Here is a 17,734-nt window from a genome sequence, read left to right on the forward strand (position 1 = left end):
GGGTGGATCTGGCTCAAAGGGCCGAATGGCCTACTCCTGCTTCTATTTTCTATGTTTCTAAAATACAATGGCTGCTGTAATCCTGAAATAAAAAAATAAGAAAACGTTAAAAATAAATACTCAGCAGGTCTTGCAGCATCTTGGGAGACAACAAAAAAGAACATTTCAGCTTGATGATGATGAATGGTCAAAGACCTTAAACATTAACTCTGTTTCTGTCTTCACAGATGCTGCCAGACTTGCCCAATGTATTTGGAATGTTTTCATTTATATGCACTTAGCTAATTACACTGAAAAGGTTATATTCTGTGAAAGAGCATGTTTAAATATAAACCATGGAAAAAAACAATCCTTATTCTCTCTCACCAGTTGAGGATAAGAATTGGAAATATCTTGTATCTGTATCAAAACTACCTTTATGGAATAAAATGTACACAGACCAGTTTCTTATTGGCACTGAGTCCCATAAACAATATCTCAAAGGACATGACCTTTATATTCCATGGCTTTGTGTGGAATCTCAATGAATAATCACATTTTTACTTGCTCCTATTGACAAGACTCCCAATGGACAAAACCTTTCCCTTTCAGTCCTACATTGTACATTGCCAATGCACACTTTCATTAATTCATTGCATAGAATTCCAGTGGGTCAACATCTTTCCAATTAGTCTTATTGATCAGAATTATCAAAGCCAGTCTGTTAACTCCTGGTATACACATAAGCTCTGGGACTATTCCTTTACAATCTGTCCCTTTGTGTGTAACTCCAGTGAACCAAAGATAGATAGGAACCTCTCTCTCAATGGCACACTGAGCTGGGACGCTGGAGAACACTGGTTGCCTTGTATTTTCTGAGCAGTTTCATTGGCTGGTTTCAATCCCTCTTTGTTCTTACTCTCCTTGCAAGAAGTGTATAGAATAAGAAATTGGTGATGAGTATTGGCCCCTGCACAGGGCAGCATGGTAAGAGGAGAAACCTCCATATATGGCACAAAAGATGATGCCAATGTGGCTTCATAAAGAAATATAAGTATTAACTCTTCATGATTGAGCTGAAAATGTGTTGCTGGTTAAAGCACAGCAGGTTAGGCAGCATCCAAGGAACAGGAAATTCGACGTTTCGGGCCAGAGCCCTTCATCAGGCTCTGGCCCGAAACGTCGAATTTCCTGTTCCTTGGATGCTGCCTAACCTGCTGTGCTTTAACCAGCAACACATTTTCAGCTCTGATCTCCAGCATCTGCAGACGTCACTTTTTACTTAACTCTTCATGATGTCAAACACGTTGAACCTGGGCACCCAGCAACCTTGAACATCTGCTTCACACGTGTATGATGAAGTATTTCACGGATAGAGTGAAGTGTATGAGGGAGAATGGAATGACAGGGTCAGATGAAGAGGGATGGGTGGAGATTTGTGTGCATCCTTAACACCTGCACAGAGTGGGTGGTTCTGGGGGCCTTTTGCTTTGCTGTAAATTCCTGTACCACCAATGTGGATCAGGCAGAAATGACAGAAAACAGAATATTAAGTGTTATCATAATATTACAGCTTCAGTTGCGTTTTTCCACTTGAGGCTGGGTGTTCCCTGATGAGAGCACAGACTGGATTACAGAACCTCAGACCCTTTAACCTCTTGTGTCATCAGCTTGGGTGAGGGCTGTGAAAAATCTCCACTTCCACCTCTTCCCATGCCACTCTGTCACTGACCCCATTTTCAGCTATTAGCACCACTGAAGGTGGTCATTCGGCCCATTGTGCATATAGTGGCTCTCTCTGAATGCTTTGATTGAACCTGCCTCCACCATACTCATTGGGTTTCTACTCCCAACCGCTCGCTGCAGTACAAAGGACTTTCCTCATGTCACATCTGTCAGTTCTTGTCAATCGCTTTATAAATCAGTTATGCCTGTTTCAAGCCCTCTGCCAATTTCTCTCTGTCTTACCCCATCCAGACACCTCACAATTTTGAATACCTTGATCAAAAGTCCTGTTGGCCTTCTTTGCTCCAATTTCAGCTTCTTCAATCCATTCATCCCTGGAAACAGTTTTGAAATTCTCTCCTGATCCTCGAGTCTAGGTACACTGCAACAGTTTGAAAAAAGCCATGGCCCTGATACTGAATTCTGAGAATCTCATCATTATAAGGAGATGTTCTCCAATGTTCAACACCACTTGGCACTGATCTTGTATGTATAGTTTATATATAGTCCTCAAGTTTTTAAAAAAAATTTACTCAGTTTCCTGTCACTCAGTATCTCATACCAATACTATTACAGTCCCTTTGATACAATCATTCTTGATATTTTGAGTGAACATACGCAGGTATTTTACCTCTAGAGCAGGTGGGAACCAGAATCCACTAGCCAAGAGATATGAGACACTACCACTGTGCCACAGGAGGTTCAAACCAATGTTTTAGTCTTCAAACTTGCAGACAAACCTAACGTCAACTTTTTTACCCTCAACACCTCTCTGTTAACTCCCTCCTTGGAAATTTAAGTGAAATTAATTCAATGCTATTTGACCTGAACAAATCTTTTAGCCGGTTAAGAAAATTTGCAGAAGTAACCACTGCTGTTAACTCTTTATATATGTAAAAACATATAATTTGCCTTCATTTGCTAACTCACAACACAGGAGCTGAGTCAGAACTGCACCTCATCCCCAGTGATCTTGCCAAACAGTGGGCTATTGGCGAACAGTCAATAAATTATTCTTTAATGCTGTTAATTGAGTGCATCTGTTTTGTAAGTATTTGAGGCAGATTTATCAAACCTATGTGCTGAGACATTGCAACCATCCACTTAAGCAGGATTTTGTACTGAAGCTAATTAACCAGATAGATTTCAAAGAAATGACCATTTGAATTTTATTTTTGCTGATCAGCCTTCATTTGATTATTTTGTTAAAGTTAAGTCCAATTGCACAGAGACCACACTCAGAGGATGCATTCTGATGGTCAAGCATTTGTGCTAATTGCCCGAAAGAACAAACCCATTCTCCTTCCTGTTAGGAGAATATCAAAAGCAGCCACTTAAGTCCTGGCCTCATTCTAGTCTGCATCCAATATGGGACACGAGGACAGCTGAATTTCCAAGGTAGAGTAAGAGTGACAGCCCTTAACATCAAGCCTGCAATTCACCGAGTGTGGCATCACAGAGCCTGAGCAAAACCTGAATCAATGGGAATCGGGGACAGACTCTGGAGTTACACATGGCAAGATAAAGGCTGGTTGTGGTTGTTGGAGATCAGTCATCTCAGCTCCAGGACATCTCTGCAGGAGTTCCTCAGGGTAACGTCCTCCGTCATTTTTTAACTGCTTCACCAATGACCTCCCTTTTCATCATAAAGTCAGCAGTGGAGATGTCCCCCAATGTTCAACGCCATTCATGACTGATCTTGAAGCAGTCCATGTTCAGATGCAACAAGGTCTGGGTAACATTCTGGTTTCAGATAAGTCATAAGTAACACTCATGCCACACTAGTGCTAGGCAAGGGTAATCTCCAACAGGAGAGAATCTAACCATCTATCCTTGCCACTCAAAAAGCATTACCATCACTGTATCCCCCCAAAATCAACATCCTAGTGTTTGCCATTGAGCTTTAAATACTCTTGACTACAAGAGCCCGTCAGAGGTTGGGAATCCTGCAGTGGGAAAGCCAGTTCCTGATTCCTAAAACCTGTTCACTGTCAAAAAATGTTGGTCAGGAATGTGATGGAATACTCTCCAGTTCCCTGCTAGTTGGGAGCGCAGCATCCAGGCTAAAGCAGCCTGAATGGTGCATGATCTGCTCCAATTCCTACCCCCCACCCTGTCCAGCCATGTTACAGGTTCAGCAGGAGGAGGCACTGTAGAGCAACAAGGAGTTAGAAACTCCAGCAACTTTTCAAATGAGCATTTCATAACTAACTTTGGGAAATTGATCTCAATTGGAACACCCTTGATCTGTTATCCTCACTCAGCATAGGCTATATGCATAAACTACTCAAAACAAAACCTTAGCTAATGTTGTAGACTGTAAAATTCAGTCAAATTGATAAATGACTCATAACTGTGGCTCAATTTGGAATTGGTTATATAATTCTGCTGAGTAAGAATTTCAAAACCAGATTGAGTAAAATTACTGCAACCTGCTCCTAATAATTAGTTTCCTGCTTTACTCTGGGTCAGACTTGATGACAACAACTTGCCTTTATATAGCACGTTTACTGTAGACAACAAATCACAAGGTGCTTTACATTAGGCTATGAAAAATGATGAAGTTGAGGAACATAGAGTTATTAAGACAGGAAACCAAACACTTGGACAAGGAATTATCTCAAAGGTGAAACAGATTTAGGCTTTCAGTACAATTACAGAGGTCTCTCATACCAAGACCTGGGAACAAGATGGGGGTGTGTTTCATTGTGGTGACTGTACACTGATGAGACAGCACTTGCCCATTCAGCCCCTTGAATCCCACCCAGATCCCTGCATTTTCAATGGCAACCCACCTCAGCCTGCATGTCCATGGACACTATGGGTCATTTAGCATGGCCATACCTTTGGACCGTGGGAGGTGGCCAGAGCACCTGCAGGGTGTACAAGCACACACACACACCAACCCAAGGATGGGATTGAACCCAAGTCCCTGATGCTGTGAGGTAGCAGTGCTAACCACTGAGCCACTGTGTCATCCCCACATTGGCAAGTCATTGATGGACAAGTAGTTTAATAAAACATTACCCTATCAACCAGTGTTAACGTGGGATAATGATACTACAAGAAACCAACTAAATACTTAACAGTTACAGAACAATATTTTGAATAAGTAGAAAATAATAAAATTGTTCAGTTATGAAGATAAGAAGATAATCCTTCATTTTATATTAAAATCCATGTTGTCAGACATTCAGTTAATTAAATTCTCAATTGGTTATAATTATTTGAATCTTATAAAGTTGGGAATTAACCTTTCTCATAGTCTACTCATTCTCTGCGTGATTTGTACTATGGGGCTTTCCTCCTGAATTCCATCACATCACTTACTTTTCTCTGGTCGAGGCAAGAGATAGTGGAAATGGGAGGCAGGATTCAGGAGTGTTCCAGCAAAGTCTAGATAGCAGTTCTTCGTTTTTCAGCAAGGGATTACATTGTTTGACTGCGTCAGAGTAGATTTGGTACAAAAGTTGAAACCGAGAAGAACTGTAGTTGCTGATGATTAGACACACAAACAGAAATTGCTGGAAAAGCTCAGCAGGTCTGGCAGCATCTGTGCAGAGAAATCAGAGTTAACATTTCAAACCCAGTGACCCTTCCTCAGAACTAGATTTGGCAAATGTTACCCAAGATCAATTTCAATGCTGACTTCTGAATGTTTTTGAGCTTGTTCACATGTTGATTGGTAAGTCAAGCATTCCGAATCAGTGTCATTTATATGACAATGGGTAGTACATATCTATCAAACACTGTAAATAGGTCAATTTGAGATATGTTGTGGTATTTGAGATGATTTGCAATGTGACCATAAAGCCATCAATCAGCTTTGACAATGTGATGCTGCAAGGTGTGGATATCTTTATATATCTGGGTGCTGCAATCGCAAGCAATCTGTCATTTGATACTGAAATCAACACGCATTGCAAATGTTACAGCTGCTATATTCCAAGCTGAGTAACAGAGTGTTCGAGAACAACAGCCTGACTAAGAGCAACAAAACTGCCAAGGTTGCATCCCTCTATGATCATCCCCAGCACATCCCTCTACGGTGGTGAGATAGACAAAGGAAGTGGGCAATGTATCAGGATGGTAGACAGGTTGGAATTTGGTGTTTTGTGACAAGAAGCTTATTTCTGGAGACCTTATTCGCAATAAACATTCCCAAGTTAGAACAAATCATCTAGGAATGTGTGCACCTGAAATTCAGAAAGGTCTTGACTTTGCTTAGACAGACTCATGATCAGAACAATCAGGGAAGGTTATGTTGTGAATCATGATGTCCATTGCTTAATGATGTAGTTCATGTCTGGAACCAAAAGAGAAAATGCTGCAAAATCTCAGCAGGTCTGGCAGCATCTGTAAGGTGAGAAAACAGCTGACCTTTCGAGTCTAACTGACCTTTTGTCAAAGCTTTGATAAAGAGTCAGTTAGACTCGAAACATCAGCTCTTTTCTCACCTTACAGATGCTGCCAGACCTGCTGAGATTTTCCAGCATTTTCTCTTTTGGTTTTAGATTCCAGCATCTGCAGTAATTTGCTTTTATCCTTAGTTCATTTCTGGCCTTGATTGAACACACAATAAGGATTATGTTGCAACCAAACGTAAGTTGCTGTACAAATAATTGGCGTGTTCTTTTCCCTTCAGCTTGAACTATAGTGGAGTCTGCCTGGCCTCTGATGGACTCTTCAGAGATTTCCTGGATGGAATGGGTCCTGCACAGTTTGTGGGGCGTCAGACACTGGCCACACCATCGATGGGTAAGAAACTCTTGACTCCTCATTGATTAAAGCTTCAATATTGACCTAATGTGATTTTGTGAGCCATGTAAGAGAGCCTATAAGAGTATGCCCATCCTGATCATGTGAACAGAGGCACGCTACTTGCTGGATATTTTAACTTCCAGCTATCCCAAGTCCTGGACACTCTATCCACAACTCCCCCACCCCACCCCCAGGAGCATGTTTTCCATCTGATTATTAGGCCCCGTGACCCCAACCCACCACAGGGGAAAAATGGAATTTGGTCCATGTGGTTGTGTTCCCCTGATTTCAGCTTCTCCAACATCTTCAACCATACCTAATGGAGGATTAACATCGTGTGCAACGTGATTGAGACTGTGAAAGAGAGAGTGAGTCACAAACTGGGAAAAAAATTAGTAATAATTAAAGACGTAGAGAGTGAGACAGCAAAACTGAGAAAGAGACAGATCATTAAACATTGGGAAGAAAGAGTGTGAGGGAAGAGATAATGGTGAGTTTTTTAAATGTCATTTGTTGGCCATGCCACAGAATAGAGTATAACAGGCTGTATGATAGGGGATAGCAGGCTGTATGATGGGGGATAGCAGGCTGTATGATGGGGGATAGCAGGCTGTACAATGGGGGATAGCAGGCTGTATGATGGGTAAAAAATGAGGTCTGCAGATGCTGGAGATCACAGCTGCAAATGTGTTGCTGGTCAAAGCACAGCAGGCCAGGCAGCATCTATGATGGGGGATAGCAGGCTGTACGATAGGGGATAGCAGGCTGTACGATGGGGGATAGCAGGCTGTACGATAGGGGATAGCAGACTGTACGATGGGGGATAGCAGGCTGTACGAGAGGGGAGAGCAGACTGTATGATGGGGGATAGCAGGCTGTACGAGAGGGGATAGCAGGCTGTACGATGGGGGATAGAAGGCTGTACGATGGGGGATAGCAGGCTGTACGATGGGGGATAGCAGGCTGTACGATGGGGGATAACAGGCTGTATGATGGGGGATAGCAGGCTGTATGATGGGGGATAGCAGGCTGTATGATGGGGGATAGCAGGCTGTATGAGAGGGGATAGCAGGCTGTACGATGGGGGATAGCAGGCTGTACAATGGGGGCAAGCAGGCTGTATGATGGGGGATAGCAGGCTGTATGATGGGGGATAGCAGGGTGTATGATGGGGGATAGCAGGCTGTATGATGGGGGATAGCAGGCTGTATGATGGGGGATAGCAGGCTGTATGATGGGGGATAGCAGGCTGTATGAGAGGGGATAGCAGGCTGTACAATGGGGGCAAGCAGGCTGTACGATGGGGGATAGCAGGCTGTACGAGAGGGGATAGCAGGCTGTAATGATGGGGGATAGCAGGCTGTACGATGGGGGATAGCAGACTGTATGATGGGGGGTAGCAGACTGTACGATGGGGGATAGCAGGCTGTACGAGAGGGGATAGCAGGCTGTACGATGGGGGATAGCAGGCTGTACGATGGGGGATAGCAGGCTGTACGATGGGGGATAGCAGGCTGTACCATGGGGGATAGCAGGCTGTACGATAGGGGATAGCAGGCTGTACGATAGGGGATAGCAGGCTGTACGATAGGGGATAGCAGGCTGTACGATGGGGGATAGCAGGCTGTATGTTGGGAGATAGCAGGCTGTATGTTGGGGGATAGCAGGCTGTATGTTGGGGGATAGCAGGCTGTATGATGGGGGATAGCAGGCTGTATGTTGGGGGATAGCAGGCTGTATGTTGGGGGATAGCAGGCTGTATGATGGGGGATAGCAGGCTGTATGTTGGGGGATAGCAGGCTGTATGATGGGGGATAGCAGACTGTATGATGGGGGGATAGCAGGCTATATGATGGAGGATAGCAGGCTGTATGAGAGGGGATAGCAGGCTGTACAATGGGGGATAGCAGGCTGTATGATGGGGGATAGCAGGCTGTATGTTGGGGGATAGCAGGCTGTATGATGGGGGATAGCAGACTGTATGATGGGGGGATAGCAGGCTATATGATGGAGGATAGCAGGCTGTATGAGAGGGGATAGCAGGCTGTACAATGGGGGATAGCAGGCTATACGATGGGGGATAGCAGGCTGTATGTTGGGGGATAGCAGGCTGTATGTTGGGGGATAGCAGGCTGTATGATGGGGGATAGCAGGCTGTATTATGGGGTTAGCAGGCTGTATAATGGGGGATAGCAGGCTGTACGATGGGGGATAGCAGGCTGTATGATAGGGGATAGCAGGCTGTATGATGGGGGATAGCAGGCTGTACGAGAGGGGATAGCAGACTGTACGATGGGGGATAGCAGACTGTATGATAGGGGATAGCAGGCTGTACGAGAGGGGATAGCAGGCTGTATTATGGGGGATAGCAGGCTGTACGATGGGGGATAGCAGGCTGTACGATGGGGGATAGCAGGCTGTATGTTGGGGGATAGCAGGCTGTATGTTGGGGGATAGCAGGCTGTATGATGGGGGATAGCAGGCTGTATGTTGGGGGATAGCAGGCTGTATGTTGGGGGATAGCAGACTGTATGATGGGGGGATAGCAGGCTATATGATGGAGGATAGCAGGCTGTATGAGAGGGGATAGCAGGCTGTACAATGGGGGATAGCAGGCTATACGATTGGGGATAGCAGGCTGTATGTTGGGGGATAGCAGGCTGTATGATGGGGGATAGCAGGCTGTATTATGGGGTTAGCAGGCTGTATAATGGGGGATAGCAGGCTGTACGATGGGGGATAGCAGGCTGTATGATGGGGGATAGCAGGCTGTATGATGGGGGATAGCAGGCTGTACGAGAGGGGATAGCAGACTGTACGATGGGGGATAGCAGACTGTATGATAGGGGATAGCAGGCTGTACGAGAGGGGATAGCAGGCTGTATTATGGGGGATAGCAGGCTGTATTATGGGGGATAGCAGGCTGTACGATGGGGGATAGCAGGCTGTACGATGGGGGATAGCAGGCTGTATGTTGGGGGATAGCAGGCTGTATGATGGGGGATAGCAGGCTGTACGATGGCGGATAGCAGGCTGTATGATGGAGGATAGCAGGCTGTATGATGGAGGATAGCAGGCTGTATGAGAGGGGATAGCAGGCTGTACAATGGGGGATAGCAGGCTGTATGATGGGGGATAGCAGGCTGTATGATGGGGGATAGCAGGCTGTACAATGGGGGATAGCAGGCTGTACGATGGGGGATAGCAGGCTGTATGATGGGGGATAGCAGGCTGTACCATGGGGGATAGCAGGCTGTATTATGGGGGTTAGCAGGCTGTATAATGGGGGATAGCAGGCTGTACGAGAGGGGATAGCAGGCTGTATGTTGGGGGATAGCAGGCTGTATGATAGGGGATAGCAGGCTGTACGATAGGGGATAGCAGGCTGTACGATAGGGGATAGCAGGCTGTATGATAGGGGATAGCAGGCTGTATGATAGGGGAAAGCAGGCTGTATTATGGGGGATAGCAGGCTGTACGATGGGGGATAGCAGACTGTATTATGGGGGATAGCAGGCTGTACGATGGGGGATAGCAGGCTGTATGATAGGGGATAGCAGGCTGTACGATAGGGGATAGCAGGCTGTACGATAGGGGATAGCAGGCTGTACGAGAGGGGATAGCAGGCTGTATGAGAGGGGATAGCAGGCTGTATGAGAGGGGATAGCAGGCTGTATGAGAGGGGATAGCAGGCTGTACGAGAGGGGATAGCAGGCTGTACGAGAGGGGATAGCAGGCTGTACGAGAGGGGATAGCAGGCTGTACGAGAGGGGATAGCAGGCTGTACGAGGGGGGATAGCAGGCTGTACGATGTGGGATCACAGGTTGTGTGATAGGGATAGCAGGCTGAATTGTATGGAATAGCAGGCTGTATGATAGGGGTTAGAGGGCTGTATGTACATTGTAGTCAATAGAAGCCCCGTGTCTATTTTAGAGAATAGCAGTAACTGTGCATAGAATGGAGATTAGCAGCCCTTGTGCATATGCATGAAATATCAAGTCTCTTTGTACACAGGTGAGTAGCAATCCTTGAGTATATTACTGAGAATAGGAACAATTGTTTATGTATTAGAAATAGCAGTCTCAGTGTACACTGACCTGAATAGCTTACCATGTTTATGTTAAATGGAAAAGCAGTCACTGTAAATATTGTAGAGAACAGCAGACCCATGTGCATCTTAGTTTGAAGAATTCAAAAGAAGCATATTATCTAAATGGTGAGAGATTGCAGAGCTTTTGAGGCGCAGAGGGATCTGAGTGTCCTCGTACATGAAATGTAAAAGGCTTGTATATAGGTACAGTAAGCAATTAGGAAAGTCTACTGAATGTGAAAGGAAATGAACATTAAACATTGGGAGGGACTCAGACTCCCAGCCTCAGCGTAGACCCAGGCTCAGACTCCCAGCCTCAGCACAGACCCAGACTCAGACTCCCGGCCTCAGCGCTGAACCGGATTCCTGACCTCAGTGTGGAACCGGACTTGCGGCCTCAGCGCGGATTAAAAACTCTGAGTTGTTTGAAAAATGTGGAACCTTGAACACTCTGTTGCAGTGGAGGTTACTGACAGCATTTTCATGGACAGTGATAAACTCCATTTTTGAGATTCTTGGTTTTGTAGGTGATTGAAGTTCCTTTGTCCTGATTCCTTTTTTAAAAAGATTCAATTTTTTTAGCAGTTAGTGTGAGAGATGGTCTTTACCCGCAATGTGGGGCTAACTGGAAGGTAATTCTTTAATGTCACCATTGCATATTGATACATGAAGCCAACACTGATGTACACAGGAGCATTCGGTTCAACTTGTACACTCCAATGAAGTTGAAACAATGGTGTTAATCCAATACCAGTGCCGCCTTCAAAAAACAAAACACAAAACACTCCTATAATTTGGGACATAATCTGCAGGGATGGCTTGGAGTTGATCATAAGATTTTCAGATTTTCATTAACTTCGTAGTCACAAGAGATCACAGTCCAGTCTGTTTGAAGATTCTTTGACAACTTTAGCTATTACCTCCCATCAGTTCCAGACAGAATTTTTACCAGATAACCTGTCAATTCACCTCTACAGATACTTAGTCTCAGCTGCAATTCTCATTTAATGACACATTCTGGAATTAAGGCCTAAAACTCCCATAGCGTTTTGGAGTCTTGACTTGTTGCCATAAGTCAGGAGATACTAAATGAGTATTTTGCATTAGTGTTCACGAATGGAAGTTAGAGAACATGGAGAAAGAAACAACAGCATCTTGGAAATGTGCATATTACAGATGAGGAGATGCCTTATAGTGCATAAAGGTGGACAAATCCCCAGGACTTTATCAGGTGTACCCTAAAACTATGGGAATCTAGGGAAGTGAATGCTGGGCCTCTTGCTGAGATATTTAGATCATCAATAGCCACATATGAGGTGCCGGAAGACTAGAGGTTGGCTAACGTGGTACCACTGTTTAAGAAGGGTAGTAAGGAATAGCCAGGCAACTATAGACCAGTGAACCTGACATCAGGGATGGGAAGTTTTTGGAGGAAATCCTGAGGGACAGAATTTACACTTATTTGGAAAGGCAAGGACTGATTAGGGATAGTCAACATGGCTTTGTGTGTGAGAAATCATGTCTCACAAACTTGATTGAGTTTGTTTTTTGAAGAAGTAACAAAGAGGATTGATGAGGGCAGAGCAGTGGATGTGATTAGTAAGGCGTTTGACAAGGTTCCTCATAGTTAACTGGTTAGCAAGGTTAGATCACATGGAATACAGGGAAAATTAGCCACTTGGATACAAAACTAGCTGGAAGGTTGAAGACAGGATGGTGGTGGAGGGTTGTTTTTCAGACTGGAGGCCGGTGACCAGTGGAATGCCATAAAGATCGGTGCTGGGTCCACTACTTTTCATCATTTATATAAATGATTTGGATGTGAACATAGGAGGTATGGTTAGTAAATTTGCAGTTGACACCAAAATTGGAGGTGTAGTGGACAGTGAAGAAGATTACCTCAGAGTACAATGGGATCTTGATCAGATGGACCAATGGGCTGAGAAGTGGCAGATAGAGTTTAATTTAGATAAATGTGAGGTCCTGCATTTTGGAAAGACAAATCAGGGCAGGACTTATACACTCAATGGTAAGGTCTTGGGGAGTGTTGCTGAATAAAGAGACCCTAGTAGATTCATAGTTCCTTGATAGTGGAGTCCCAGGTAGACAGGGTAATGAAGAAGGTATTTGGTATGCTTGCCTTTAATGGTCAGAGTATTGAGTACAGGAGTTGGGAGGTCATGTTGCAACTGTACAGGACATTGGTTAGGCCACTGTTGGAACATTGCGTGCAATTCTGGTCTCCTTCCTATCGGAAAGATGTTGTGAAACATGAAAGGGTTCAGAAAAGGTTTGCAAGAATGTTGCCAGGGTTGGAGGATCTGAGCTACAGGGAGAGGCTGAACAGGCTGGGGCTGTTCTTCCTCGAGTGTCGGAGGCTGAGGGGTGACCTTATAGAAGTTTATAAAATTATGAGGGGCATGGATAGGGTGATTAGCAAGGTCTTTTCCTCAGGATAGGGGAGTCCAAAACTAGAGGAGAAAGATTTAAAAGGGACCTAAGGGACAATGTTTTCATGGAGAAGGTGATGTGGGTATGAAATGAGTTGCTAAAGCAAGTGGTGGAGGCTGGTACAATTACAACATTTAAAAGGCATCTGAATGGATATATGTATAGGAAGGGTTGAGAGGGAATTTGGGTCAAATGTTGGCAAATGGACTAGATTAATTTGGGATGTCTGATTGGCATGGATGAGTCATTCCAAAGGGTCTGTTTCTGTGCTGTACATCTCTCTGATTTTATGACTCTAAATATCACTTTGCCATTTTTTCTTCTAGTGGCCCTTGTTCATGTGGTTATAGATATATCATAAAGAATAACAGTCTCTGTGTATGTTGTAGAGAATCGCACTATCTATGTATTATAGAGAAGAACAGCTGTAGCAATGTCTATGTATATGTTTAGTATATATCATAGTATCACCATGAAGGGGGCGAGGGCAGCAGATACATGGAACACCACCACCTGCAGGTTCTATGTGAAAATACACACCATCCTGACCTGGAAATATATGATTATTGCTTTACTGATGCTGGATTAAAATCCTGGAAATCCCTTCCTAACTGTTAGTGTCCCTGCACTCCGAAGGACAACAGCAGCTCAAGAAAGTGGCTCACCCGTCACTTTGCAGGGCGAATAGGAACAGACAACAAATATTGGCCTCGTCAGTGAATATTCCACAAGTGAATAAAAAAACCTCTTCTTAATCTTACACAAAATAATGAAGCTTTGTATATATTTTTGACAATAGCAATTTCTGTGTATATTGCAGATAATTTCAGACACTGTGTACATTATTGGGAATGGCAACTGCTGTGTTTATTACTGAAATAGCAATCTGTGTGTAAGCTGTAGGCAAGAGCAGCCTTGTCTATTATAACAAGATGCCCCTGTGTATACTGTAGAGAGTAGAGGTCCTTGTGCATACTGTAGAAAACATTAGTTCCTGTGTCTGTTAGAGAACAGCAGCCCCTGAGTATTATAGACAACAGCAGCCCCTATGAGTACTTTCGAGAATAGCAGTCCCTGCATATATTGTAGAGAATAGCAGCCCCTGAGTATATTATAGAGAATAGCAGTCCCTGTGTATATTATAGAGAATAGTGGTCCCTGTGTTTTTTACAGAGATTAGCAGCCCCTGTGTATATTAAAGAGAAGAGGAGCCCCCCTGTATATTATAGAGACCAGCAGTCCCTGTGTGTATTACAGAGAATCACATTCCCTGAGTACATTGTAGAGAATAGCAGCCCCTGTGTGCATTATAGAGAATAGAAGTCCCTGTGTATATTATGGAGAATAGCGTTCCAGTGTATGTTACAGAGATAGACAGTTTCTGTATATAATATAACAGCAGCCCCTGTATATACTATAGAGAAGAAGAGACCTTGTGTATATTATAGAGAATGGCAGTCCCTGTGTATATTATAGAGAATAGCAGCCCCGTGTATATTATAGAGAATAGCAGCCCATTTGTATATGATAGAGAATAGCAGCTCCTGTCTATATGATCACGAATAGCAGTTCCTGTGTATATGATAGTGAACAGCAGCCCATTTGTATACGATAGAGAATAGCAGCTCCTTCTATATGATCACGAATAGCAGTCCCTGTGTATATTATTGAGAATAGCAGTCTCTGTGTATATTATAGAGAATAGCAGCCCATTTGTATATGATAGAGAATAGCAGCTCCTGTCTATATGATCACGAATAGCAGTTCCTGTGTATATGATAGTGAACAGCAGTCCATTTGTATACAATAGAGAATAGCAGCTCCTGTCTCTATGATCACAAATAGCAGTCCCTGTGTACATTATAGTGAACAGCAATCCCTGGGTATATTGCAGAAAATAGCAGACCCTGTGTATAATAGAGAATAGCAGACCCTGTGTATAATAGAGAATAGCAGTCCTTGGGTATATTTTGGAGATTAGCAGCCCCTGTGTATACTTACAGAGAATAGCCACCCCTGTGTATCTTGTAGGAAAAAGCAGTTCCGGTGTATGCGATAGAGAGTAGACATCCCTATGTATACAATACTGAAAAAATAGTTCCTTGTGTATATTGTAGAGAATAACTGTCCCTGTGATAATTGTGTATATTGTAGAGAATAACTGTCCCTGTGATAATTGTAGGAATTGGCAGTCTCTGTGAATAATACATTGAATTCAGCCCCTTGTATGTTGTCGTAGATAACAACCCTTGTTTATATTGTTGAGCTTCATAGCACTTGTGTGTATTATCTGGATGTATGTCTGCATTATTGTGTTTCTGTATGTTACGAGAATATCGGATATTGAGGTTGAAAAGGCACTGTTGTAATTCGATCTTGTTTTCTAAGCTATTGTATCTAAGTTATTCACTGATGTGATATTATGCTTCCTGTAACATCCATGTAGGAACCTAGGAGCAGGAGTAGCCAATCGAGTCTGCCTGGTGTTCAGTGGGATCATCAGAGTTTTCTGAGAAAGGGTCACCGTTATCTCTGTTTTCTCTCCAAGGATGCTGCCAGGTTCCTGAGGTCTTTCAGCAATTTCTGATCTTGTTTCTGATTTCTAGCATCTGCAGTTCTTTGGTTTTTGTTTGTTCAATAGGATCATGACTGCTGGAACACCTCAATACCTCTTATCTAATACAATCCCATTGTAACCCTGTATGCTACTGATAACAGGGCAGCGATTGCTCTCTACCTTAAACATGTTTAAAGACTGAGCTTCCACAATCCTCTTGAGTAGAGAATTCCAAATCTTCTCAGCCTCCTGGACAAGATAAAACCTTGGACAGAAGTGGCATCTTCCTGATTTTTAAATTGTTCCCCCTGGTTCTACACTCTCTCTGGTGAGCCATCTGAGCTGCACCCACCCTGCCAGCCCTTGAAGTATTTTATAACTCTCAATCTCCAAAACTTTAGACAATAGTTGGCTCAATTTCTCTCATTAGGATAGTCCCACCATCCCAGGAACAAGTCTGGTGAACCTTTGTTGCATTCCCTCTCTGGCAAAAAACAGAGGATTTGACACTTAACAATTTCTTACCAGTTAAGAAATATGTTGCATATCTGTTAAGGACAGGTGATTTCCCTTCCTAAAAGGGAACCAGAGCCACATTTTGACATTAGGTGCCATGGTCATGTTTACTGAGATTCACTTTTGATTCCAGCTTTATTAGTTGACCACAAACTGCATCAACTGCAGTGGGTTTTGACCCCATGACAAAACCTCCGGAAAAGAAGCATTAACCGAGGCCTCTGCATCACCAGCCCAAACCATTCCCACTAAACCACCATCATCCCTTGCACATTTGGATTCCTAGCGGAACTCACTCCACTTATGATCTAGTTTTGATAACATTCTCATTAAAGCAATTAAAGTGTGAGGGTCATTCCTAATTCTCAATGCTCCAATGTAATGATGATGTTATTTCATCCCCAGCTCCTTACCTTTCCACACCTTATTTCCTTTTCTAATTTGGTTCTTTGCTATCGAATTCAATCAATTTTTAAAACTCATTCTTAATTCATTAGTATTCCAATTGTGAGAGGTGAACTTTGTAGGTAACTTGTATGACCGCTCCGTAATACTGTATTTGTGAGGAGGGAGTGCAGTGTGCAGTTCACTAGGCTGATGCTACTGATGGTATGACTATCCTATAACGAGGGATTTGTTCAACTGGGCCCATATTCACAGGAGGTAAAAACAATGACTGCAGATGCTGGAAACCAGATTCTGGATCAGTGGTGCTGGAAGAGCACAGCAGTTCAGGCAGCATCCAACGAGCAGCGAAATCGACGTTTCAGGCAAAAGCCCTTCATCAGGAATAAAGGCAGTGAGCTGGAAGCATGGATCCATGCTTCCAGCTCACTGCCTTTATTCCTGATGAAGAGCTTTTGCCCGAAACGTCGATTTCACTGCTCGTTGGATGCTGCCTGAACTGCTGTGCTCTTCCAGCATCACTGATCCAGAACCATATTCACTGGAGTCTATATGAATGAGACAGGATTTGATTGAAGTGTCTAGAAGTCTAACAGGATTGGACAGAGTAGATGCAGGGAAGGTGTTTGCTCTGGTTGTAGACTATAGATCCAGGGAAAACAGTCTCAGGATACGGAATAGACCATTTCAGACTGAGATGAGAAAAAGGTTTCTTCACTCAAAACATGGTGACTCTGGGGAATTGTCTCCTAATTGCTCATGTCCAGTTGATCAATTTTTCTCTTCTTTGAGTCTCGCTAGCATGTAACTGTTAATGCTAGAGCTGCACCATCATGTACATCATCATCATTAACGTAGGAATTGCTCATTATACAACATCCATCATTTAGTCCATCCCTATTCTAAAACCTGTTCCTACTCGACTAGTCAAACTGGAAAAAAAAATCGCTTCACAGGGACACAATATTCTTTCTCAGACCACTTTCTGGTCAGCTTCACACCTAAGTTACTCCAGTTAAATAGATCAATATTCCCTGAGTGGTTTAGTAGCTGAGATTCTGCAAACGTTCTCCGAAATATGCCTGATTTTTCAGTACCACCGTTCTGAAGATTGTGCCCTCATGTTCCTGAATCGAGCATTAATTCTGCCTTTGTACCACATGGTGTCAGTGTAACATCATATTTTGAGTCCCTCAATCCTAATTAATCGCTAAAGTTACTGAATTATGTGGGAAAGAGGGAAAAAGGC

General features: G+C 43.6%; 1 protein-coding gene across 1 annotated transcript in view; it reads left to right on the forward strand.

Moving 5' to 3' along the window:
* LOC132822854 (regulating synaptic membrane exocytosis protein 4-like) overlaps positions 1–17,734 on the forward strand; it is a 115,653-nt gene that overhangs the window by 83,673 nt on the left and 14,246 nt on the right. The window contains exon 4 of the mRNA XM_060836228.1: positions 6,350–6,462. Within this exon, the coding sequence (XP_060692211.1) occupies positions 6,350–6,462 (113 nt within the window). The remainder of the gene's footprint in view (positions 1–6,349; positions 6,463–17,734) is intronic.

This window comes from Hemiscyllium ocellatum, chromosome 15, assembly GCF_020745735.1.
Source record: "Hemiscyllium ocellatum isolate sHemOce1 chromosome 15, sHemOce1.pat.X.cur, whole genome shotgun sequence".
NCBI classification, from domain to species: domain Eukaryota; kingdom Metazoa; phylum Chordata; class Chondrichthyes; order Orectolobiformes; family Hemiscylliidae; genus Hemiscyllium; species Hemiscyllium ocellatum.